Consider the following 26409-nt stretch of genomic DNA (forward strand, 5'->3'; position numbering starts at 1 on the left):
GTTGTTCTGCCCCAGCATTGTCCCACCTCTGTTATGACTTGAATTTCATGGGCTTCCCTGGTAGCTCAGCTGGTAAAGAATCTGCCTGCAATGCAGGAGATCCTGATTTAATTCTTGGGTCAGGAAGATCTCCTGGAGAAGGGATAGACTACACACTCCAGTACTGTTGGGCTTCCCTAGTTGCTCAGTCAGTAAAGAAACTGCCTGCAATACAGAAGGCCTAGGTTCAATCCCTGGGTTGGGAAGATCTCCTGGAGGAGGGCATGGCAATGCACCCCAGTATTCTTGCCTAGAGAATCCCATGGACAGAGGAGCCTGGCGGGCTACAGTCCATGGGGGTCTCAAGAGTCGGACACAACTTAGTGACTAAACCACCATCATGTGCGTCCCCACTCCCCCGCCTGCAAATAATGTTGAAGTCCTAATCTCCAAGACCTGTGAACGTGACCTTATTTGAAAATAGAGTCTATGCAGATGATTAAGATGAGACCCATTGGTATGGGCCCTAATCTAAAACACTAGTGTCCTTATAAGAGGAGGAAATCAAGACACAGAGACAGATACATACAAAGGAAAGATATGAAGACAGAAGAGAACCTACATCTACAAATCAAGGAATGTCTAAGGTTACCAAAAGTGAGGAGGGAAGCCTGGAAGAGATTCTCCATCCCAGCCCACGAAGGAACCACCCTGCCCACATCTTGACTTCAGATTCTACACTCTAGAGCTGACACAATTAATTTCCATCCTAAGCTACCCAGTCTGCAGGACTTTGTTACAGCAGCCCTAGAAAATGAACACACACTCCTTTGGTTGAACTTCTCCTCCTGTCTCAAGCATATGGTTCAAGAAGAATGTGTCTCCTCTTGTCCTCTCTTGCTGCGGTTGTTGTCATAATCGTCACCATCATTATCGTCATTGCTGACACATAGAGTCTTACCATGTGGTAGGCATTATTCTAAGCACTCGGAATTTAATCTTAGTAGCAATCTATGAGATGGATCCTATCATTATTCCTATTTTACAGACAAAGAAACTGAGGCATAGAGAGGTTGATTACGAAGAGTTACACAGCTAATAAGTAACAGAGCCAGGATTTAAACCCAGGCAGTCTTACTCCAAAGTCTATGCTTTCTCCTCTACCCTTATCTAGTGACCCTCTCACCCAACCCACGAATGGAGTCATGCCCCAAGCTGGATCAATTCAAGTCCACTCTAAGAATTTTTCTTAAATTTGAATTTATGGAAACGAGCCGATCTTCTCAGGTGGCAGATTAAACAGGTGTCACTAGTGTCCTTTAACATGTGGATACTAGGTAGAGTCGATCCACCTTAAGAAAAGGATGATCACAGGCAGAGTTGGGAAATGGAGAGAGAAATGACATCCAGTCTCTGTAACCTCCTTTCCAGGAGGCCTCACACAAGCCCTCCCTTCCCAAAGCTTGTTTATCAAAGCCTATAAGTGACATTTTTGCTGAGGTTAGTTATGTTGGGTGTCCATCATTTGCAGGCAGAAGATTTCTCACCAGCATACCTGCAAACTGGAAACTGGGACCAAAAGACTCCCTTCCCCTGGGGGGTGGTCTCTTGAGTGGTGTCAATAAGAAGAAACCTTGGTTCCTGTGAGGCAGGCATCTTCTGCACGTGACTGAGTACCAGAGAGAGCTGGAGTCTGCAGGGGAGATGGAGGGGCAGATGCTAAAAGAGGCAGAGAAGGCATTGTCAGAAAACACCATGGAGTCCTGAGAGTTTTCTAGGTCTGAGGCTTGGCTGCATTCCTGCCCATGAGTTCTGTGAGATCCCACCCGTAGCTATGTCATCAAATCCCATTTTCAGTTTAAACTGGCACATGTTGTTTCCACTAGGTTTTATGCAAAGAATCATAAATAATTCACATGCAGTTAGGACTTGATACTGTTGACTATAATAGAAAGTTTCTAAGTGAAGTGATGGTAGCATAAGGACTATTCCTGAGGAATTATTGCCCTGGAGGCTGTATGTAGGAGAGATTATTTGGGGGAACATGGATGGGAAGCAGCAGGGATAATAAAGAGGGATGTTCCTGCAAAAGGCCAGTCTGAGAGGTGTGTAGAGCCTGAATGACTGGAGAGAGAGGTGAGGGTTGCCGAGGCAAGGGATGTGGTTGAACTCAGCAACTGAGAACATGGGGCAGTAAGGGAGATGGATTTGCCAAGGAAGACTGGGGATTTGAGACTGGTTTCAAGAAGGGAGGAGGACACCACAAATGGAAGGAGGGCAGGCAGGAGAGAAGCTGAGTGGCTCTCACACATCAGCCCTGAGCCAAAGTACCAGTGACAGAGCTAATTAGAGCAGCTAAACAGAAAGAAGCACGTCCTGGTGTTCAGGAGAGTAGCTGGCTGTAGAGCAGAGACTGCAAGGAGGCTGAAGGAGAGCACAGAGGAAGAAAAGGCAGTGGGCGCCTGACAGGAAGTGAGAGAATGAAAATAGGGAGAGAGCACTCAAGAGGTATAGGGCAGACATGCAGCATGGGCAAAGCTGAGGAAACCGATAGTTTCCAGAAAGAAGGACAAGATCACAGGAAACCTGTAAGGGAGCCAGGAGTGGATAATGAGGGGGAAAGGCAGGTGGCAAGGCTTGCGGGAGAGGACAGGCTAGAAGTAATTCAGTGCCCCTGTGGTCTGCAGCTGGGTTTGCCTTCTCAGCGGGTGGTGAGACTGATTTTGCAGCTAGGAAGATGTTTGGACAGCCTGCTTGAGTGAGGAAATGAAAGCTCCCGGAAGTAACCTGGGTAGGCTGGTGACATGAGGAACCTGAGTCTGAACTACTCTGCTTGATAAAAGGGGAGGGTGAGAGCCTGGGGCTGTGGGTCAGGGGTCAAGGAAGATGTAAATAAGTAGTACCAGTCCAGGCTCTTGATTGTAAACAACAGAAACTGGATAATTTATGTAGAAAAAGAAACATTGGAAGGCTTTTTGGTGGCTCACAGAATCCAGAAGTGTAATAGCTATTGATGCTCCATAACAAATCATCCCAAAAGTTAGAGGCTAAAAACCATGCACATTTATTATCTCCTAGTTTCTGTGGGTCAGACATTTGGGAGCAGTTCACCTGGAAGGTTCAGGCTTGTTAGTCAAGGCATCAGGTGGGGCTTCCATCATCTGAAGTTTGACTGGGGCCAGGGAGCTGCTTTCAAGATGGCTTGCTTATTTGGATGTTGGCAGGAAGGCTCAATACTTCATTAGTTATTGATAGGAGGCTCTTATCCCCTGTACAGATTTATGAGTTTTTTCCACAAGACTGTCTGAATGTCCTTATGGCATTGGAGCTGGCCTCCCCCAGAGTGAGGGATCCAAGCAAGAGTGTCAGGAGGAAGCTGGAGTGCCTTTCATGACCTAGTCTCGAAAGTCATACACTGTCACTTCTACCATATTCTGTTCATAAGAAGAGAGTCACTAAGTCTGGCCCATCATCAGAGGCAGGGGGAAGTGAGCCCCAGCTCTTAGAGAGAGGAGTATTGAAACTTTGTGGATGTGTTTTTAAACAATAACCATTATAAAACAGTTAGAGGATCAGACTTGAAAATCAGGCTGGAAGCCAGATACTCATCCAAGGTCACACCAAGGAACAACTGGTTAAGGGTGTGTGACCTGCTGCCCAAGCATGGGTCCTCCTCTTGTAAACATTCCGTGTGTTTATGTAGCATTTGCTCCAGAGACATAGTCACTCTGGCCTAAGCAGCTGATTGGCTGATTTGGATCACGTGCCCATACCCTGCCTGCCACACAGCCTTTCAGTTCAGTTCAGTTCAGTCGCTCAGTCGTGTTCGACTCTCTGCGACCCCATGAATTGCAGCTCGCCAGGCCTCCCTGTCCATCACCAACTCCCAGAGTTCACCCAGACTCACGTCCATTGAGTCAGTGATGCCATCCAGCCATCTCATCCTCTGTTGTCCCCTTCTCCTCCTGCCCCCAATCCCTCCCAGCATCAGAGTCTTTTCCAATGAGTCAACTCTTCACATGAGGTGGCCAAAGTACTGGAGTTTCAGCTTTAGCATCATTCCTTCCAAAGAAATCCCAGGGCCGATCTCCTTCAGAATGGACTGCTTGGATCTCCTTGCAGTCCAAAGGACTCTCAAGAGTCTTCTCCAACACCACAGTTCAAAAGTATCAATTCTTTGGTGCTCAGCTTTCTTCACAGTCCAACTCTCACATCCATACATGACCACAGGAAAAACCATAGCCTTGACTAGACGGACCTTTGTTGGCGAAGTAATGTCTCTGATTTTCAGTATGCTATCTAGGTTGGACATAACTTTCCTTCCAAGGAGTAAGCATCTTTTAATTTCATGGCTGCAGTCACCATCTGCGTGATTTTGGAGCCCAAAAAAATAGTCTGACACTGTTTCCACTCTTTCCCCATCTATTTCCCATGAAGTGATGGGACCAGATGCCATGATCTTCGTTTTCTGAATGTTGAGCTTTAGCCCAACTTTTTCACTCTCCACTTACACTTTCATCAAGAGGCTTTTTAGTTCCTCTTCACTTTCTGCCATAAGGGTGGTGTCATCTGCATATCTGAGGTTATTGATAGTTCTCCCGGCAATCTTGATTCCAGCTTGTGCTTCTTCCAGTCCAGGGTTTCTCATGATGTACTCTGCATATAAGTTAAATAAACAGGGTGACAATATACAGCCTTGACGTACTCCTTTTCCTATTTGGAACCAGTCTGTTGTTCCATGTCCAGTTCTAACTGTTGCTTCCTGACCTGCATACAGATTTCTCAAGAGGCAGGTCAGGTGGTCTGGAATTCCCATCTCTTTCAGAATTTCCCACAGTTTATTGTGATCCACACAGTCAAAGGCTTTGGCATAGTCAATAAAGCAGAAATAGATGTTTTTCTGGAACTCTCTTGCTGTTTCCATGATCCAGTGGATGTTGGCAATTTGATCTCTGGTTCCTCTGCCTTTTCTAAAACCAGCTTGAACATCAGGAAGTTCATGGTTCACATATTGCTGAAGCCTGGCTTGGAGAATTTTGAGCATTACTTTACTAGCGTGTGAGATGAGTGCAATTGTGTGGTAGTTTGAGCATTCTTTGGCATTGTCTTTCTTTGGGATCAGAATGAAAACTGATCTTTTCCAGTCCTGTGGCCACTGCTGAGTTTTCCAAATTTGCTGGCATATTGAGTGCAGCACTTTCACAGCATCATCTTTCAGGATTTGAAATAGCTCCACTGGAATTCCATCACCTCCACTAGCTTTGGCCTATGGGGCTCCTCTAATATGAGGCAGAATCTTGACTCCCACCAAGACCTACATGCAGATCTTCCAAACACACACATCTCAGAAGACAATGCCTATCACAGAAGGACTCCTGTCTGATTCTCTAATGGGTATCCAATAATTCAATTCTGACACCAACTCTCGGATTTAACATGAACCCTGTAGGTTAAGGGCTCAGTCCCATAAGATTGCCCCACTTTGGATGCCAGCTAGAAATGGAGTCCCTGGGAGACCCACACTTCTGTCTGGCTGACTACATATTTGGAGGTTCCCACAATCACCTTCAGGCTTGATAATTCACTAGAATGACTCACAGGATGCAGGAAACACTTTACTTAGGTTTACTAGCTTATGATAAAGGATTCCACTCTGTTACAGTCTAATGGGCAAAGTATTTGTGAGGGCACAGAGCTTCCATGCTCTTCTCCACAGGCATCATCCTCCCAGCACATCAATGTGTTCGCCAACTTGGAAATCTTATTGTTCAAGAGTTTTTATATCTCAGTCTCCAGCTCACTCAGAGAAGGCAATGGCAACCCACTCCATTACTCTTGCCTGGAAAATCCCATGGGCGGAGGAGCCTGGTGGGCTGCAGTCCATGGGGTTGCGAAGAGTCAGACATGACTGAGCGTCTTCACTTTCACTTTTCACTTTCATGCATTGGAGTAGGAAATGGCAACCCACTCCAGTACTCTTGCCTGGAAAATCCCATGGATGGAGGAGCCTGGCGGGCTACAGTCCATGGGGTCGCTAAGAGTCGGACACACCTGAGCGACTTCACTTTCACTTTTCACTTTCCTGCATTGGAGTAGGAAATGGCAACCCACTCCAGTGTTCTTGCCTGGAGAATCCCAGGGACAGGGGAGCCTGGAGGGCTGCCGTCTATGGGGTCGCACAGAGTCGGACATGACTGAAGCGACTTAGCAGCAGCAGCAGCTCCAGCTCACTACCTCTCCCTGGAGGTTTGGGTTAGGGGTGGTAATTTCCCACTCTGTAATCAGGTGTTTGGTCTTTCTACTGATGAAAGTGAAAGTGTTAGTTGCTCAGTCGTGTCCAACTCTTTGTGACCCCATGGATTGTAGCCTGCCAGGCTCCTCTGTCCATGGGATTCTCTGGGCAATAATACTGGAGTGGATTGCCATTCCTTTCTCCAGGGAATCTTCCCTACCCAGGGATTGAATCAGGTCTCCTGCATTGCAGGCAGATTCTTTACCATCTGAGCTACCAGAGAAGCCCTTTTCTACTGATGTGCGTGTGTGCTAAGTCATTTAAGTCGTATCTGACTCTTTGTGACCCCATGGACTGTAGCTTGCCAGGCTCCTCTGTCCATGGGATTTTCCAGGTAATAATACTGGAGTGGGTTGCCATGCCCTTCTCCAGGGGATCTTCCTGACCCAGGGATTGAACCCATGCCTCTTATGTCTCCTGTATTGGCAGGAGAGTTCTTTACCACTAGTGACACCTGGGAAGCCCTTTTACTGATGGGTTCTGTTCTATTCAGAAGCTTTCTAGGGGCCCCATCCTGAGTCACTCATTAGCATAAACTCTCGTGGGGTCCACAGAGGCTCTTATGGATGACAAAAGGCACTTCTGTCACCACTCAGGGAATTCTAAGAATTTCAGGAGCTCTGTGCCAGAAACCCAAGACAGGTGATGCACAATGTGGGTGTGGGCAGGGGGTCTGAGAAGCCTTAGCCAGCAAGGAGCTCCGTGGGATGGAGTGTGCAGTGAGCTTTTATTATATATTCCAATTTAGGTCATTTGCCATTTGTGGTATTGCCTCGTAGTTGCATGATAATGTAACGCTCCTTCATAATCAATAAATCCTTCAATAAAACTCTGCTGTATCCTTGTGCTTGTGCTTGCCTTGGAGAATCAAAGGCAAGGGTGGCTGCATCATGTTTGTGTCAGCACCGGGGGGAGAGAAACCAAAGTGAAGTTTACATGCTGCAGTGGAAGCCAGATACCAGAGCTCTCATCTTGGAAGCCCATCCGGGATGGTTCTAGGGACTCTCCAGAGGTGCATGGTGGAGGAAGGTTTTGGGCAAGGTGTTGATTTGTAAGTGTAACTATCAACAGAAGAGTGAACCCACCAGGTAGAGGATGTGAGGACATCCTGGCTTTTGACACTTGGCTTTAGATACAAGCTTGGTCTTTAGTAAGGTGAACACTGTTGTTAAGGAAGAAAACAGATCATCTAAGGTCAACTCTGAATTTAGTTTTAGCAAGTCAATTTTTTTTTTAATGAGCTCAAGCCTGGGGCCCTGTAGTTGAAGCCAGTTAGAGGACTAAGTCCTGAGGAAAAAAAGAAGGTGAAAAACATGCAGAGACATCAGGGACACAGTCTAGGAGACCTGACCAGTACAAAGAAGTACAAAGCACAACATCAGGCTGCTGTGGTTTCACACTGGGTTCAGGCCAGGGGGACATGGCTGGGTAGAGTGCTAGGGGCTTAGAGGGAACCCAGTCACACAGGAAAGATGACTGTTTTAAGTGAAGGCCCAGGGGTCGGCTTGGGGGGACCTCAGGTTTAAACATGCTGCTGGCTGGAGTTAGGACAGGCAGGAGGAAGGTGTGGGGGGTGAGACCATGGGAAGAACTGAGGATCAATGCCAGAGAGGACAAGCAGGAAGTACTCTTACTAGCTTGAGGACTGGTCTTTTAACATGATACTTTTTTTTTTAACAAAATGTCAGAGGGAGGCCCTGCAATGAGCCTATGTTCAATCAATATCCAATAATGAGTTACTAGTTATTATTCAATAGCCAAGCACACTCTTTCCAGGCCTGCCACAGAAACGAGGGGCAGACCTCTAAGCTGTCCCTTCTATACCCCTGTTCAGAAGTACATACTCTAACCCAGATCTCTGAGGTTCTTTTTTGGTCTCCTCCACATCCTTGATGACACTTGTTTTTTGAGGGTTTACTTGTAACCCTTGTGGCAGAAAGTGAAGAGGAACTAAAAAGCCTCCTGATGAAAGTGAAAGAGGAGAGTGAAAAAGTTGGCTTAAAGCTCAGAAAACGAAGATCATGGCATCTCGTCCCATCACTTCATGGCAAATAGATGGGGAAACAGTGGAAACGGTGTCAGACTTTATTTTGGGGGGCTCCAAAATCACTGTAGATGGTGATTGCAGCCATGAAATTAAAAGACGCTTACTCCTTGGAAGGAAAGTTATGACCAACCTAGATAGCATATTCAAAAGCAGAGACATTACTTTGCCAACAAAGGCCCGTCTAGTCAAGGCTATGGTTTTTCCAGTGGTCATGTATGGAGGTGAGAGTTGGACTGTGAAGAAAGCTGAGCACCGAAGAATTGATGCTTTTGAACTGTGGTGTTGGAGAAGACTCTTAAGAGTCCCTTGGACTGCAAGGAGATCCAACCAGTCCATTCTGAAGGAGATCAGCCCTGGGATTTCTTTGGAGGGAATGATGCTAAAGCTGAAACTCCAGTACTTTGGCCACCTCATGTGAAGAGTTGACTCATTGGAAAAGACTCTGATGCTGGGAGGGATTGGGGGCAGGAGGAGAAGGGGACGACAGAGGATGAGATGGCTGGATGGCATCACCAACTCGATGGACATGAGTTTGAGTGAACTCTGGGAGTTGGTGATGGACAGGGAGGCCTGGCGTGCTGCAGTTCATGGGGTCGCAAAGAGTCGGACACAACTAAGCGACTGAACTGAACTGAACTCAATGGATGTGAGGTGGTAGCTCATTGTGGTTTTAGTTTGCATTTGCCTATTGATTGGTAATTTTGAGCATCTTTTCATATGCTTGTTGGCCATGTGTATATCTTCTTTGGAGAACTATTGAAGCTCTTTGCCCATTCTTAAATCAGGTTGGTTTTTGTTGTTACTGTTGAGGTGAAGGAGTTCTTTATACATTCTGGATATTTACCCCTGTCAAAAAATATCCAGACAGCTTTACTTGATATGAATATTTTATTGAGTGAGAAATAAACTGTTAAAGAACAGAGAGACCTCAGAAGCTTGTTTTCACCAGTTGCAGCTCAGTTTGTGAAGCATGAATGAGGAATACCTTGTTTTTAGTTGTGACTGGTTCTTAGAAATTCACGTTTCTTTTCATTGCATAAGCTTGTTTATTTGTAGCTAATTGGCTGGGAAGCCATAATACCACATTGACATGAAGAATGCTTAAGCTTTGTTTACGGTCAGAGTCAGTTTTTTGGGAAAATCAGGACACTTACACGTGACTATGAGCATTAGGTCTCTGGTTATATTCAAACTGTGGCCTCTGTTTTGGTTTACTTTAGTGCCTTTTATTGGATAAATCGTATATGATTTGCAAATATTTTCTCCCATTCTGTGGGTTGCCTTTTCACTCTGTTAGTTGTGACCTTTGATGCGTGGAAGTTTTTAATTTTGATGTAGTCCAATTTACCTATTTTTACTTTTGTTGTTTGTGCTTTTGGTTTCATATCCAAGAAATTATTGCTAAATCCAAAGTCATGAAGCTTTCCACCTGTATTTTATTCTAAAGCATTTTATAGTTCTGGCTCTTATATTCAGGTCTGTGACCCATTTGAGTTAATTCTTGTATATGGTTCAAGGTAAGGGTCCAACTTCAATCTTTTATGTGTAGATATCCAGTTTTCTTTCTTTCTTTTTTTTTTTTTTGATATCCAGTTTTCTCAACACCATTTGTTGAAAAGACTGTCCTCCACTTTAAACCATTTTAAAGTCTACAATTCAATGCTATTAAGTGCATTCATATTGTAGGGCAACCACTATCCATCTCCAAAGCCTTTTCATCAGTCCACTGAAATTCTGGGCTTCCCTGGTGGCTCAGTGGTGAAGAAATCTGCCTGCCCATGCTGAAGACGTGGGTTTGATCCCTGGGTCAGGAAGATACCCCGGAGAAGGAAAAAGCAATCCACTCCAATATTTTTGCCTGGGAAATCTCATGGATAGAGGAGCCTGATGAGCTATAGTCCATGAGGTTGCAAAGAGTCAGACTTGATTTAGTGATTGAGCACAGCACTGAAATTCAGTAACTATTCAACACTAAGTCCTAGGTCCCCTCTCCTCTCATCTCCTGGAAGCTACTGTTCTACTTTCTGTCTCTATAAATTCATCACAGTCCATGTTCTTAAGGATCTCACTCCACATGGGAAATTGTGGGAGTACAGAGAAGGGACACTTAGGCCCAGACTGCTGGGTGTGTTGGTGGGAGAATGATGAGTGTCAGAAGAAGCTCTTGGAGGAGGGGTTACCCAATCTAGGTGGGTATCAGCCAAAATTGGGGGGTGCAGGTGGAGTGACATCTCTCAATGAGCAGAGGCAAATGCTTGTGAGCATGGGGTGTTCTGCTAGGACTAGCTTCTCACCCAGGTGTAGGGATTACTAATGATCTCCCAGCTATCTCATTTTAGACTTTGCCCCTCCTTCCATCATCCCTATGCAGTGCTGACTTCTTTTTCCCTCCATTTCATTTCTCCTCTTTTTTGTTTTAACCTGTGACTTCTTATTCAAATATAACTTAAGAATTGGATAACCTATGAAAGTGTGTGATGAAGTTTTACAAAGTGAACGTACCCAGGTAGGTACCCTGTACTCAGATGGAGTAACAGAACCCCAGAACCACAAGAAACCCCTTCCAGTGACTACCCACATCCTTCCCTCAAAGGTAACCACAATTCTGACTAATAACAAAACAGAACTTTTGCCTTTCTTGTAGCTCACATAAGTGGAATTATACAAAAGAAGATACTCTTTTGTGTCTGGCTTCTTTGACTCAGCATTCCTTCTATTTCGTTCTGGCCAATTCTCATCCAGACTTAAATGCCAGAAAATGGTCTTTGTGCTAGTCTTCATCTCAGCCCAGATGATGGAGAGGAACTGGCTACACAAATATCAGGTGGCGGTACAATTCACAATTCACAATAAACCTCAGGACGAGAAGTTTCTCTGGCTGGCCCCGTGGGGCTGCTGCTGGAGAATGGATGGTTTCCATTGAGGGCTGTAATGGAGGAGGGACAGCACTTGCCCTGCGCTATTCTCCTAATATTTCAAGGAGAGTGAAGCTTAGAATTGTTAAACATTCCCAGAAGGGACATAAATCTCATTTTAGCTTGTTTCAATTGCAGGATGAAATGGCTTGTTTTCTTGGCAATTTTTATTTTTCCCTCTCAGTCCCCTGCCCTCTGGTTCTCCGGCTCATAGGCGCATGGCTTCCTTCCTTCCTTCCTCTCCTGGACTCTTTCCCTTTTGGCAGTCACATCTCTGCAGAGTTCAGCCCTCCTCTGGACCCAAGAGCTTTTAGCTAGTCTTGGACTCAGGAGATACAAGGGATTCTGAAGATTAGCTGATTCATTCTATCCTTCGTTTTTTGAACTTTTAAAAAATCAAGATATGATTTACATATAGTCAAGTGTACAAGGGCTTCCCTGGTAATTCAGCTAGTAAAGAATCTGACTGTAAGGCTGCTGCTAAGTTGCTTCAGTCGTGTCCGACTCTGTGCAACCCCATAGACGGTGGCCCACCAGGCTCCCCCATCCCTGGGATTCTCCAGGCAAGAACACTGGAGTGGGTTGCCATTTCCTTCTCCAATGCATGAAAGGGAAAAGGGAAAGTGAAGTCGCTCAGTCGTGTCTGACTCTTTACGACCCCATGGGCTGCAGCCTACCAGGCTCCTCCGTCCAAGGGATTTTACAGGCAAGAGTACTGGAGTGGGGTGCCATTGCCTTCTCCGACTGTAAGGCAGTAGACACCAATTGTCCTGGGTCAGGAGGTTTCTCTGGAGAAGGGCTGGGCTACCCACTCCAATATTCTTGGGCTTCCCTGGTGTCTCAGATGGTAAAGAATCTGCCTGCAATGTGGGAGACCTGGGTTCAATCCCTGGGTTGGGAAGATCCCCTGGAAGAAGGCATGGCAACACACTCTGGTATTCTTGCCTGGAGAATCCCCATGGACAGAGGAGCCTGGTGGGCTACAGTCCACAGGGTTGAAAAGAATCAGACAGACTAAGCAACTAAGCACAGCACAAAGTATACAAATCGTAGCATATAGCTCAATTAATAAATTAGTCTTTACATATGTAGACTGCCACATAACAGTCGTTTAATCAAAATATAGAACATTCCTAGCACCCAGAGGTTTGCTCATATTTTTTCCCAGTTGATCTCTCCTGCTCCCCTCCCTCCCCCGACCGTGGGAACCCTTAGTTTTCTTCTATCACCAGAGATCGTGCTTGCTTGTTCTTGAATTGCAGATAAATGGAATCATACAGTATGTGCTTTTTCATGCCTGGCTACTTTTGCTCAACATCAGGGTTTGGAGATTCATCTATGTTGCTGTGGATATCTGTACTTTGTTCTTTTCTTGTTGTTGCTGTTGCCGAATAGAGTATCATTTACTTATCTACTTTTCTTTTCAAGGGCGCTTGGATAGTTTTCAGTTTGCCCCTATATCAGTTTGTTAGGGTTACCATAACAAAGTACCACGGAGTGGTTTAGATAACACAAATTTAGTTTCTCACAGTTCTGGAGGCTAGAAGTCCAGGGTCAAAGTATCAGCAGGGTTGGTTTCACCTGAGGACCTCTCTCCTTGGCTTGTAGCTGGCCACCTTCCCTTTATGTCTTTACACAGTCTTTCCTTTCCTTTGTCTTTTTATAAGGACACCAGTCATGTTGGATTAGGGCTCACCCCAATGACTTCATTCAACTTAACTACTTCTTAAGGCCTTATCTCCAAATACAGTCACATTCTAAGGTACTGGGAGTAGGACTTCAATATATGAACTTGGCGGGGTGGGGGGGCAGTGGTGGAGAAAGAATAAAATTCAGTCCCCAACAAGCTACTATGAATAAAGCTGCTATGAACATTTTGGTACGCGTTTTGTACGTGCACCATTGTCCAAAGTGGTCAAACCAATTCACGCTCCTGTCATCATTTGGGAGTACAGTTGCTCTGCATCTTCACCAGGTGCTTCATTTTACAGATGAGAAACAGAGACCCACAGAGAGGAGCTGAAAGGCCCACTTTCCATATGTAGATCATAAGCTTGAAGATGCAGAGCATGCAGAGGAAGCCCCGTCTCAACTTGCTTTGGGAATTTCTGAAATTCTCCAACACTTTACTCCATTCAATCATTCAGTTACTCATCAAAAAGAATTCCAAAAACCACATGAGGCTCAGGTCCTATGCTAGGCTCTGAAGTTAAGTGGTTAACAAGAGAGATGTGAACCTTATATCCCACTTGTAGCAACAGAAAATGAACATACCAGCTAAAGAAGTAATTGCAGAATATGGTAAGTGCTAGCAAAGAAACAATGGAAGCTGAGTTAGAGAATAAGGGGGTTGGGGTGGAGAGGGTATAATCGCCTTTAAATGGGTTGCTCCAAGGGCCTTTGTCTTAAATAGAGGCAAGCCCTGAAGGGATGAGAAGGTGGCAGCTGGACCAAGGGCCAGGGAAGGTGTTAAGGCAGGGAGAATAGGAAAAGTACTAGCCTTGAAGTAGGAGCAGCTCTGATGGCCGGGAATGTGCAGGAAATAATGGTTTGTGTAACTGGAGCCAAGTAGACAACATAGAGGAGAGACAGTAGATGAAGTCTAGAGGTCAGGCCCAGACCATTCACGGCTCACAGCTCATGCGGAAGTGTTTGGATTTCATTTTATGGGCAATGGGAAACCATTGGAGGGTTTCAAGGAAATGGCAAACAAAATCCAACTGACATTAACAACTGTATTGTAGGGGGTATAGGGAGGAAGGAGCAGCAAATGGAAGGAGCAGTCTCACCCTTGCATGGGGTGAGACATGTCAGTAACTTAGACTTGAGAGGTGGCAGAAGAGAGATATTGGGTTGGCCAAGAAGTTTGTTTGGATTTTTTTCCGTAACATCTTATAGACAACCTGAACAGACTTTTTGGCCAATCCAATATTTTGGCAGTAGAGCTGACATGACATGGTGATGGGTTGAATGGGCCTGTTGAGAGGTGAGGATGGATCAAGGATGACTTTTAGGCATTGAGCTTGGGACCTCCAGACAGTATGAAAAGCTCTTTCAGCTATAACCTATCAATCCTAGATTGTACATCCTTGTCCATCTCAAACCTCAGAATATAGTAGGTGTTCAATAAACATTCTTGAATGAATAACTGATTCCATGCATGAATGTTTTAGCACATGAATGGGTTCAATAAAGGGTTTTTAATGAGATAAAATTCACAAAACATAAAAAATAACCATTTTAAAGTGTACAATTCAGTGGCATTTAGTACATTCACAAGGTTGTGCAATCATCACTTATGTGTTGCTTCAAAACATCTTCATCACCCCCAAAGGAGATCCTGCACCCACTGAACAGTCACTCGCCAATCCCTCCTCCTCTCAGCCCCAGGAAACCACTAATCTACTTTCTGTGCCTCTGAATTTGCCTGTGGATGGTTCATAAAAATGTAATCATACAATATGCATACTTTTGTGGCTAGTTTCTTTCTTAGCATAATAGTTTCGAGCTTCATCCACATTGTAGCATGTATCAGTAGTTCATTACTTTTAATGATGGAATAATATCCCGCTGTATGAATATATCCCATTTTGTTTATCCATTTATCTCTCAGTGGACACCTGGGTTGTTTCCACCTCTTGGTTATTGTGAATACCGCTGCTGTGAGCATTTGTGTAACAGTAGTTGTTTGGATGTCTGTTTTCAAGTCTTTGGGGTACATGCCCAGGAATGTGGTTATTGGGTTATATGGTAATCTGTATTCAACTTTCTGAGGAAATGTCAAATTGTTTTCCAACAGATTAATAAAAATTTCTTGAATGAAAAAAAAGCAACAGTAGGTGGGAGACAGGGATGAGGGCTTTTCGGCCCTCCTCAAGCAGCACTGGACTGTGCCATTTGCAGGCTATGTGATCTGGGTCAAATGACTTAAGTTCTCTGGGCCACCTCTTCATCCTCAAAGTGGGGAAAATAAAACTTTTCTCTGTGAGCCGAAGGACATGTTTTTTCTAAAGTTCTAGGCACAGAGTAAGCCTCCCATATTAACTGCTTTCCCTTACTCTGACCTTGACCATATGGCACTAGGCTCTTGATTCTACCTGGCCAGGGGGCTAAGTTCAGCCGTGCTGCAAACTACAACTCCCAGCACGCACTTCTCCCGGGCCGGCTCTCCCAGCGTGGTGCGCATGCTTTGGCAGACGTGGCACCGGGAACTCGGAGGCGGGGAGCAATTGGGAAGTGGCGGCGGCGGTTGCACCCGGCGAAGCTGCGGTCGCGGGAGCCCGAGTGGGGACCGGAGCCGGCTGGGGGCAGCGGCAGCAGGGATGGCGCGGGTCGTGCCGGCGTGGCTGCTCCTGCCGCTGGCAGTCTGGGTAAGGCTGTGGCGCTGGGGTTCGGGCCGGGACGGCACGTGCGCCCGGCGTGCAGGTCCAAGCTCCCTGCTCCCGGCGCTCCCGGGGCTTGCGGGGAGATGATGCCTCCGGGCGCCTGGGTGGGGGCATGCGTGCTGGACGGGCGGAGACCCGGTGGCTGTGCGGGAGGCGGCGGAGCGGTCGCCGTGCCCTCCCTGCGGAGTGCTTCGGCGCTCAAAGGTCGAAAGGAGCCCGGAGTCGGGGAGCCTGGGGGCGCTGGGCAATCGCTGGCTGGGGGCTTGCGCGGTGGACACGACTATACAGGGGTGCAGGTCAGGGGGCGGCCACGGGCTAGGGCGGAAAGCCGGCGGCTTGCGGGGGCACTGCGCCCCAGACTCGGGGCCCTGCACCTGTGTGAGTTTGGGGTAGGAAGGGGATGCTTGGCACCTGCACTGCCGGAAACCTTGTTTTAGGGCCGTCTGGTTCTTGGTTTTGGCCCTGAGCAGCCGGGAAACTGCCGGCCACCTCGTGGACTGCCCTCCCGAGCAGCCCCCGCCGGCCAGACTTGGCTGGGCCGGGTGGGGTCGCCCGGGCGGGGAGTTCTGCTCCTTTACCCAACTGAGGTTCCAGCCACTTTCTGGCTTGTGATGCGGCCTATCGTTTAATGTAGGTGACTTAGTCTCCTCATCCATGAAATGGGGACGCTTTAGATACCACTCCAACCCCCCACCTCCCGCCCGGTTGCCAGGATGACAAATTGGAGGAGGAAGCTCTAAATTTCGAAACCCTACAAGAGGGGAGGAGGGACGGGCCAGGGTTATGGGAGTGTGGGATCTCCGGAGCAATTTGCTACGCTTGGGGTTGGGGGTGGAGAGTGTACCTCAGGGCATCGCTGAGAGAGGTCGGAATGGGTGTGTCCACAGCACCCAGGGCCGGGGGTTGGCCCTGGTGTTCCCGTGGGTGTGTGATACCGTCTCCTTCCATACCTCTCTTGTAGTTTCTGGTCTCCCTGATTATAGGACAGTTTTGGCTCCTTCTTTTCCTGAAGCTCCTGAAGAGAGACTCCTGCTGCTGGAACTCTTTTCAACCTGGATTTTCCAGTTTTTTGTGTTTTTTTGGGGTGTGGCAAGGATGCTGGACAACGCATGAGGAGAAAAAATGGAGTGTGGATTGAGTTGTTTTAAACACTTCCAGCTCTCAATACTGTGCCCTTCTGGGATCGCCATTGAGGAGTGGCCCAGTAGTTTCTGGTTGTCCGAAAGTGGGTAGAAAAGGAAGCTCCCTGTCCCTCTAGATCTGTTTCTCCCTCTTAGAAGCAGGGCTGGAGTAGGGCAGTGTCACTCTCCCAGGTTTGTTTAGGTTTGTTTGATGCTCTGTTTGCATTCTGTTCCCTCGGCCAGTTGGCCTGGATGGTCTCTGTGCCAGGCCGCGATGCTGGACTGTGTAGAGGGGGCCATCTCCAGTGCCACCCGGGAAAGGTGTTTGAATGCAGTCTGTTTTAGGAGGTCTACTTTCTTCTTCCCCTTCCTTTTCCCTCCTGTGAAAATGAAAGACTTGGGACTCTGACCAGAAAGAAGTTTCATTCGGCAAACATTCATTTATTGGCTGGCACTGGGTTGGATTTGGGATCGAGGGCAAAATACACATTGTTCCTGCCCTCTGGTGTTGCCCTGAGTTGGGCAGGGAAGTCAGTCCTGTGGGCAAATAAAGACAGAAGAGTGAGTACCCATACTCGAAGTTCTGGGAGCACCACTGAAGGAGAGCTGTACATTAATTTGCAGGGAAGGTCAGCCATGACTTTCCTGAGGGGTGAGTTGAGCTGTCAGGAGTGAGTGTGGGAGTCATCTAGGCAGTTGAGATCTGCTGATGCCCTCCGCTGGGAGGTGTGGAGAGTGGGTAGGTTTGCTGAGAGCACTAGAACCTGGGAGTCATCAGCAAGGAATTGGCATTTTCTCCTTTCCCCAAGCCCAAGATTGGCTTAGCAGGTGTGAGACTGAGGTGTAGAGTCAGTGATGAGTGGTGAGTGGACACCAGGGTGCCATGCTATGCTGTTTCAGTTGTGTCCAAGTCTTTGCGACCCTATGGACTGTAGCCTGCCAGGCTCCTCTGTCCGTGGGATTCTCCAGGCAAGATTACTGGAGCAGATTGCTGTGCCTTCCTCCAGGGATCTCCCAACCCAGGGATCGAACCCATGTCTCCTGCGGCTCCCGCATTGTAGGCAGATTCTTTACCACTGAGCCACTGAGGAAGCCGGACACCAGGATGGGCCTCTGTGAGTATAAACTGTGTCCATGTGATAAGGGTTCCCCAGCTCCTGGGAGTGGATTGGGTTTCTTTGTTCACTCATTCTTTACTGAGAGCTGAGATGTGCAGGGCACTGGGCTGTGACCCAAGAAATGCAAAGAAGTGTGAAGGGGTCTACAGAGATTCATGGACAGGGGTGTACACACATCCTATTTTTTACAGTAGCAAAAATATGGAAGTGGCAAAAAAAAAAAATATGGAAGTGGCTTACATGCTTAACAGTAGCACCATGTTTAAATGACTTGTAGCCCTACCCATACCATGGAAAGTGATGTTTATAAAGGATGTATGTATTTGCTAGAATGCTGGATTTATTGTCAAAATATTTTATAATGCTTATGAAGACTATCTAAGGACATGAAAAAGTACTTGTGTATGATAATTAGGGGAAAAGCGGGATACAAAACGGAACCCCAGGGTGGCTGAAGCTAGCTATAGAAGTGAGGGATTAGCCAAACCTCCAAATGTCAACAGTGATTGCTCTGGAAGGTAGAGTTGTGGGTGACTTTTGCTTACTTCTTTGTTTAGGCTTTTTTTATATTTCCCAAGTTTTCTTGAATTTAATGAATGTGCATTAGCTTTTAATCAGAAGTTAGTAAAGGAACTTAAAAAAAAATGTTTCTTTGGGGACTCCCAGTCTTCCAACACTGTGACGTGGAAAGAGGTGCAGTCAACACTTGGACAAGTTGGTCCCAGCCTTCCAGGCTGGGTGTCCCTGCCTGGGGCCTGCAGCTGGGGGGGCCAGGCTGTCCTGTCCCCGACGCCTGTGGCTGCCTGGCCCTTCATGCTGTCCCACTTAGCTCCTCCCTGCAGTCAGCCCTTCCTCAGGCCATCCATGCCGACTGTCCTATAGTCTCCATCCAGAACTTGGGAGGACATGACCTTACCCTGCTCAAGGGTCTCGGTGTCAGGCCAAGGCCCGGAGTGGGCCTGTGATGACCTTTTCACAGGTTCATAGACAAATGGGAAAAATAACAACGGTGAACTTTTTCTTTCTTTTTTTTTCATGATTCCAAATATTTCCAATTCAAAAACTTAATTTCTCTGACATGGTATCCATATTGAGAGGGTGCTGGGAGAGTGGCTTAGAGTGTCCTTTTGGAAAAAAAGATGAAAGCAGTGATACTGTAATGTGATTTTTTAAAAAAGCCTTCGATTGATAAAATCTAAATTCAAATATGTATGTTACATACATAATATATTTTAACATATTTTAAAAATATATTTTTTAATTATTTAAACTATATTTTAAAATACATCCTGTTACTCTGTGAGCATCAGAAGTCTGAGAACTATTGACCTAATTCAAAATTCTCTGATTTCACAAGAGAAAAATGAGGCTTTGAGAGAGAAGGGACTCACCCACGTGAGGCCACCAAGTTTGTAAAGACAAGGCGGGTGTGAGAGCCAGGCTCCTGAATTACAGATGGGTATTCTTCCCACTCCATGTATGTCATCCAGCTCCCACCTGCTTCCTTCCACCCTCGCCACTGCCCAGGCCTCTGCCCCTGAGGGTGGCATGAAGCTCAGAACCTGGTGGGACAGGGGGCGGAGGTGCAGGGAGCAGCAGATGTTTGCCCCATCTCTCCTGCAGAGCTTTTAATGTATACGAATTTAGGTTCTACACCATTATATATTTAATAGGCTCTTGTGGGCTGGCCTGGGGGCCTAATTGCCAATTATAATGCTGCTTGGAACCTGGAGTGCACTTTTCCCACAGAAATAAGTACTTTACAGAGGAAGTGTTAAAACAGAACTGGCACATGAGTTGGGGGGATGGCCAGGTGCCTTAGGAGCGGCAAACAGGGTGCTGTGGATCCTATCCAGGGTCAGCCTCTGGGGCACCCAGCGACCAGAGAAGGGCCCCAGCTTATGCCTCACAAGGAGGGCAGACCCTGGGCTCTGTGACAGTGGGGATCCTCTGTGTGCTGGCACCTCGCCCAAACCTGACATGCAGTCACCCCTGGTCCGTATTTGCTGGAAGGAATCAGTGTTGCAGGCAGGGAATCCAAGACAGAATTGTAGGCAATGAGGAGCAATGGACGAGGCTAGATGGACAGAAGGATTTGAGTCTGGGGCTGGGGAAATAAGACTAGAAAAGTGAATCCAGTAAAAAAAAACCTTAGATGCCTGGCAAAGCTTTCAGGACTCAAATCTGTAGGCAATGGAGAGACATGATGAAAGTTGCCCTTTTTAATAACAAGAACAGTGAGGCCACGGTGCAGAGTTGAGTTGGAGCGGGAGAGACTAGATTAATTTTCCCAAAACAACACTTTCTTCCTCTTACTTTCTTCTCTGTTATCTACAAGATGAAGTCCAGTGTGATGTTACGGAAAGAACACGAGCTTTTAGCCACACTCAGGAGCTGTGTGACCTTGGGCCCTGCCTATTTTCTTGTTTGTCAGCAGTGGTAATAATACCCATTGTGCAGAGTAGAAAGGATCAGAAATAATACAGGGAGCACCCAGCACAGCGCATGGCACATGGGCACGCCCAATAAATAGGAGCCGGCAGGCACCTCGGGTGGTTGGAGAAGGGGTGCCTGGAAGCCAGTGAAGGGCCAGAGGGGCTGTGAGTGGAGGCTGTGAGCCGTGGGTAGGGGGCTGAACCATAGGATTCTTGGATTCTTGCCATCATGGGTCCCTGGAGCCGAGGTCCTGATGGCTCCTTGCCCCTCTGCACTGGGCCCTTCAGAGCCTCCTGATGGGTGGGGGGTGTGGGGGTGTGTGCGCAGAAGGGCTAAGAGTTTAAGTGCTCTGCTTCTTCCCTTTTTTTCTGAAAGTGGATCCTCTCTTGAGACTGGAGATACCAACCACACTGCCTCCCTGGAGGGTTTGCCCCAGCTTTGTGGTTTTGTTTGGTGAGGCTCTTGTGTTTCCCTTGGTGGTTGTAGTAGGTTTGGGAGGCTGACAGTGGACCAGAGAGTGACCCCCGGGGTGTAGGAGAGCCTAAGTTCTCCTGCATTACCGGACTTTGGTGGTTTTCTTGCCCTCCTTTCGTTTCCCCCACACCTGGCATCTTGGTGGGAGAGGGAAGGAGCACTGTGCCTTGCCCATCCTGCAGCACTGACCTGAGTCTCTGGCTTCCCATCGACCTATCAATGAGAATTATAAAACACCTGGTACATTGTAGAGGGCTTGCAAAGTATTTCGGTGTATCTCACGTCTGTGTAGTTCTGTGTCCCACACGAGCTGGGTGAGATGAGCTGGTTGAGTACTGTTACTTCAAGAGAGGGATGGGTAAGTTGACAGAGAGTGGGGAGAGAGAGACCATTGATGGACATGGCCTGGAAGGGGAGGGCATAGACAGATGAATGGGTCATCTGACTGAGCAGCCTCCTTGGCAGGTGCTATTTTCTGAAATAGCAGCACCAGCCGGTTACCTGGGGTGTCCGTGATCCTTGCTCTTTAGCTCCTTGATGGCCTGAATACGGGAGGCGGGGCCGCAGCCAGGCTCTCACTGACCACCCTCCTTGCCCTTCTCATCACCCTCCCTGCAGGGCTCTAGGTAACTGTCCCCTGTGACCACCTTCGTCCATCAGGGCCTCATTCCATTCACCAGTTTACAGTCACTTCTAAATAATTAGCTTTGCAGTTATGTGGTGAGGGCTGGGGATGTGGGGTTGGAATAGCCTTTTTGTATCTTTTTATTCCCTGAAGTCATACTGAGCCCCCAGCTTGGATGTGTGCTCTGTGCCCAGATGGCCTGGTCATGAGCCTGTGCCCGGCTTCAGGGTATCCCGCTCCTCACAGCTGGCCGGGGCAGGAGTAGAGATCCATCACCGCAAAGAATCCCACCATTCCTTTAACCTTGGCATGAGCAAATGTCTTTAATTCGTGAGCAGATCCTTTAATCCTTGCCTTGGAAGGTATTCATGGAGATCGAGGTCGAGGGCTTATGCTGGGGCTTAAACATAAGGGTGATATAGCTTCTGAGCCAAGTCGTGGGCTTGGCTGGAAAGCTCTGCTCCAGGGCCAAGTAGGGCAGGCTCCCGAGGAACAAGCACGTTTGCTGTCACCGAGGAATCTGACCTGGCTGGGTCCTGGGCAGGGTGTTGTATGCTATGCTATGCTAAGTCACTTCAGTCGTGTCCGACTCTGTGTGACCCCATAGACGGCAGCCACCAGGCTCCCCCGTCCCTGGGATTCTCCAGGCAAGAACACTGGAGTGGGTTGCCAGGCGGGGTGTTGTACATGCTCCTTTATTTCAAAGGAACATGGACCACCGTCTGCGTGTTACATATATCATGTTCATTCATTCCACAGATCTTTTTTTAAACAGACACCTCATGAGACTCTTTTATGAGCCAGATATACTGTGCCAAGGCATTGGGGACAAACTGATAAAAAGGATGGATACCATCCCTTCCTCCCTCTGCCTGGTGAGAGGCCACTAATTTATTATTTAATTCAAGTAGGAAGTGCTAGAAGGAGGGAGATAAAGTGGTTAGAGCGTGTGTAACAAGGGTCCCTACCCTGTTGCAGGGCGTCAGAAAAGGCCTCTCTGAAGACTTATGGACCCTTTCTCAAAAAAATGTTTTTAAATGTATAAAACAGTATGCATATGATTATAGCAGAAACCCGTGATATTGAAATAGTTATCAAAATATTTTAACAAATTGTGACAAAATAGTATGTATTTTTTTTAATGCATCATGTAGGAAGATCTAGTGACAGAGTTGATAATTTCTATAAATTGTAAGTAGTGATGAGCATAGATATCTGCAATAATCCTCTTGTTCTGAGAAGATGTGATTTCTATTGGTGACAAGGTCACGGACGTTGTCAGTGCTACTGTAATTGGTTACCTACATTCATAATAAAGGGAAGACTAAATTTCAGTGAAATTAGTGAAAATAAAGATCCCATCCAAATTCACAGACCCCCAGTGTAAGAAAAATTATCCCCAAACTTGGAAATTAAATCTGATTTCATGACTTTCTAATGTCACACTGGAGCATTGTCTAGGAAGCCCATAGGGATTGTCACTATGATTTTATTTCTTAAGACCCATACTCTGTAAACTTAGAAAGGATGCAGATGATTTCTGTTAGGGAAGAGAGAGTCTTCAGGACATTAACTGGCTTTTTATCTCATTTAACAATCATATCATACCTTTTTTCATCGATCATAACATCTTTTTTTTAAAGAATTTGGCTGTGGGCTTACAGGATCTTAGTTCCCCCAATAGTGAAAGTGTGGAGTCCTAACCACTGGACCACCAGGGAATTCCCTATAACTTCTTTAAAAAAATATTTCTATTAACCTTTTTTTTTTCCTTTCTTACATCCTCTTTTGACCTAGCTTTGTCATTTTAGTGGACCCCTTATTGAGTTAATAACACTTTGAAATATGCTCAATCTTTGCATGAAAATTGGGTTTTTAAATTTGAAAATTATACTGGATCCCTGTTGAAGAGCCATGGAGTGAGCAGAATGTGAGGTTGTGGCACTCAGAAGGGAGGTCTGGGTGGGGCTGTTAATGTAGGGGTGCGGCTCAGGTGGGGTACCCCAGGGGACAGTGTGGGGCGGGTAGAGAAGATGGACTGAGTGAGCCCTGAGGAACTTCTGCATTTACAGGATGGTGGCAGTGGGTTAAGGGAGGCCAAGTGTATTGTACTGGGGCTGAGCAAAAGGAGAAGTGGAGGTGCCCGTCGGGTCAGCCACATGGAGGTCATTGCCGAACCTCCACCAGGAGCCTCTTTGGTGGTGGGGGCAGATCTGAGGGATGCTGAGGACTGCTTAGACGGGGAGGAGGGAGGTGGAAAATTCTGGCTGTGAAGGAGTGGGGAGTGGTATGGGGTCCAGAGAGGAGGTTTTTGAAAGATGGGTTAGTGGCCTTCCAACCCAGCTGTGACTCCAACCACCTCAAAGAGGTATGTGTAAAAATGGATTCTTGGTCTCTCCAGACCCACAAGATGATTTTCTTCAAGGATGAGGCCCAGAAAGCTATCTTTCCAGAAAGCTTTTACTTACTGCTGTTGTGTAGCTACAAACCAGAGATGTTTACAAGCTAACATTAATTTTACGTGGTGGACATATCTTGCCAGCCAGAGTTGCCTCTTTGGGCCGAGTGGCATGACACAACGTCTGCCCATGATAAGAGCCACATACACCAGTGACGCTGTGAGACTCACTTGGCTGGAGCATGTGCCGTTTTTGCTGTTTTCTGTGGGCAGTGAGGGAATTGTGCACAACAGGTAGCAGAGAAGAGATGACTCCCACTGTCCTTGAAGCTCTTTCCAGTTGGTTGCACTCAGTAGCTAGATTGGAAGGGGAAGCCAACTTGCTGGCCTCTCAGGTCTTGTTTGGGTGGAGCTCTGGGGAGTGGAGAGAGCTTGCGGGACATCAGTGGGAAGTGTGTGCATTGACAGGCAAAGACAAGAGCTTGTGATCTGTGCCTAGAAGACCTCTGAGTCCCAGTTCTGCTGTTTTAGGCTTCACCTAAGTTGAGTGCCTTTACTTCTTTGAACCTCAGTTTTCACATCTCTAAAGTAGGGATGGTACACCTCCCACACAGATTGTTTACAGCAGGTTTTCAAACATTTTTACTGCAATTCCTGCAAGAACAGTTTTGCATTTTACATTTATAACCAAGTACATATATCTATATATGAACATAACAGTTGCAGATTTTTCACTGAATACACAGTCTTGCTACAAATGTACACACTGATGTTTCCTTCTTACTGTTATTTAAAAAAAATGCTGGTGGTAACCCACTGAAGTGATTTTATAACTCTGCTCTTGGGTTAAGGCCTGAGGGATAGAAAATACTTATTTCAACTCTCAGCTTTAGGGGATTGAGTGAAATACTGTATGTCAAAGCACAGATGTATCTCATGGGTCATGAGCCCTTGAATTGTTATTTTCTTTTCAATTAATGGAGCTTTGAGACAGGGTTGGGTTTCTGGAGTGGGAATTCACCTGCTCTTCCTCAGGCCCTGCTGCCTACTTCTCTGCTTCCTCCTCCAGCTCTTCCTCGTTAGCAGGCCTGGCACACCAGGCTGGCAGCAGCCCAGAGCCCTCTTGGCTCTTGAAGAGGTTTTCCACAACATTAAAAGCTTTAGGGACTTAAGTCCTGGTTAAATGCACTGCAGTTGCAATTTCAGGATAAAAAAACCTGTTTTTATAAGCTCCTGGATCAGTCGTCCTGCCCCCGAACTGCCCCTTGTTGACAGTCACGTTTGTGCCACGGAAAATGGGTGGGAAAACTGTGGAGCCCACGTCAACGGTGTGGTTTTTAAAGGAAGCAAAATATAAGACATAACCTGGCTTTGCATTCACGGGAGCAAGTGGTGAGACGTGCGTGGCTCTTGGTCTTTCCACTTCATCTTGGGTCCGAGTCAGAGCTTCTACCTACTTGCCGGGTAATGTTGAGCAAGTTTCTAACTCTTCATTTTGGCTTCCTTATCTATAGACTAGGTATAATGAAAGTACCTACTTAATTCACTTGTCAAGAGAATGAGCTGAACAGTCATGTGAGCAGTTTTGCTGGCTCCTGGGCACACATGAACACTCTAAACTCACAGCTCCTGGAATGATCATGGCCTCGTCCCCAGACCTTTGGTGTTGGGATTAAAGAGTCCTCTCTCGGGTTGGGTTCCATCCCAGCTGAGTGCTTTCCAGTTTCCCTCTCTTTCTTTAGCGCGTTTAGCTCCTCAGCTGCAGCTAGTCAGGGGTCCACATTCCAAGGGCCAGGCTTCTGTCTTTCTGCCACACAAACACACGCGCACACACACACACACGCACGCACGCACGTGCCATCCAGGCAGTGTTCATTTTTATTTCAAAGGCTGCTGGGTGGTGGACTTTTGAACACTGGGAAATATCAGTGGTGAAATCTTCAAACTTGGTTTGAGGTCAGGCCTTAGCTCCTTGTGAAGAGGGTATTTAGCCATGGTGATTGGTGACAGATGCTTACAATTTGTCCATTTAAGGCGCATAAATTAACCTGTATTTAAAAGTGAACATTTCTCTCTCTCTCTCTCTCTCTTTTTCTCTCTCGTCAGAGCCATTCTAGGTATGCGTTGCATGCAGAGTTCTCTGCTGATTCTGTAGAATAGTTCTTATTAAAAACTACGTGTCAGGTGAACAGAGGAGCCAGCAGTCAGTCCGCTCAAAGTGAAGAGGGGAAGATAAGCATTGCTCTCGCTTGGGAAGGTGCCAGTGAACGCTGAGATAGATGGTCGAGGGTATCAGGAGGCCTGTGAAAGAGCGGGGGCAGTATTTGGTTGTATTCTGGGCATCTGGGCATCTCTCTTTTTTTTTTTTCTGTCTTATTTTAGGTGTTTTTTCCCTAGCTCTAATTTTGAGATAGAGAAGAGCTGCAAGAAGAGTATAAAGGATTTCCATCTTCCTTTCACTCGATTCTACAAATATTAACATTTTATCACATTTATCATACTCTCCCTCTGCATATATAAAGTTTACAGACACAATTCTCCTTTGTCCCATAAATACTTTATTGTTTCTTAAGAGGGAAGGACATTCTCTTATATAACCAGAGAACAACAGTCAAAATC

General features: G+C 46.7%; 1 protein-coding gene across 1 annotated transcript in view; it reads left to right on the forward strand.

The window, feature by feature from the left end:
- The first annotated feature begins 15425 nt into the window (after positions 1 to 15425).
- The window catches only part of PDIA5 (protein disulfide isomerase family A member 5), a 92815-nt gene continuing 81831 nt past the window's right edge, over positions 15426 to 26409 (forward strand). The window contains exon 1 of the mRNA XM_005893411.2: positions 15426 to 15603. Coding sequence (XP_005893473.2) covers positions 15556 to 15603 — 48 coding nt within the window. The 5' untranslated portion in view covers positions 15426 to 15555. The remainder of the gene's footprint in view (positions 15604 to 26409) is intronic.

This window comes from Bos mutus, chromosome 1 (genome assembly GCF_027580195.1).
Source record: "Bos mutus isolate GX-2022 chromosome 1, NWIPB_WYAK_1.1, whole genome shotgun sequence".
Lineage (NCBI taxonomy): Eukaryota > Metazoa > Chordata > Mammalia > Artiodactyla > Bovidae > Bos > Bos mutus.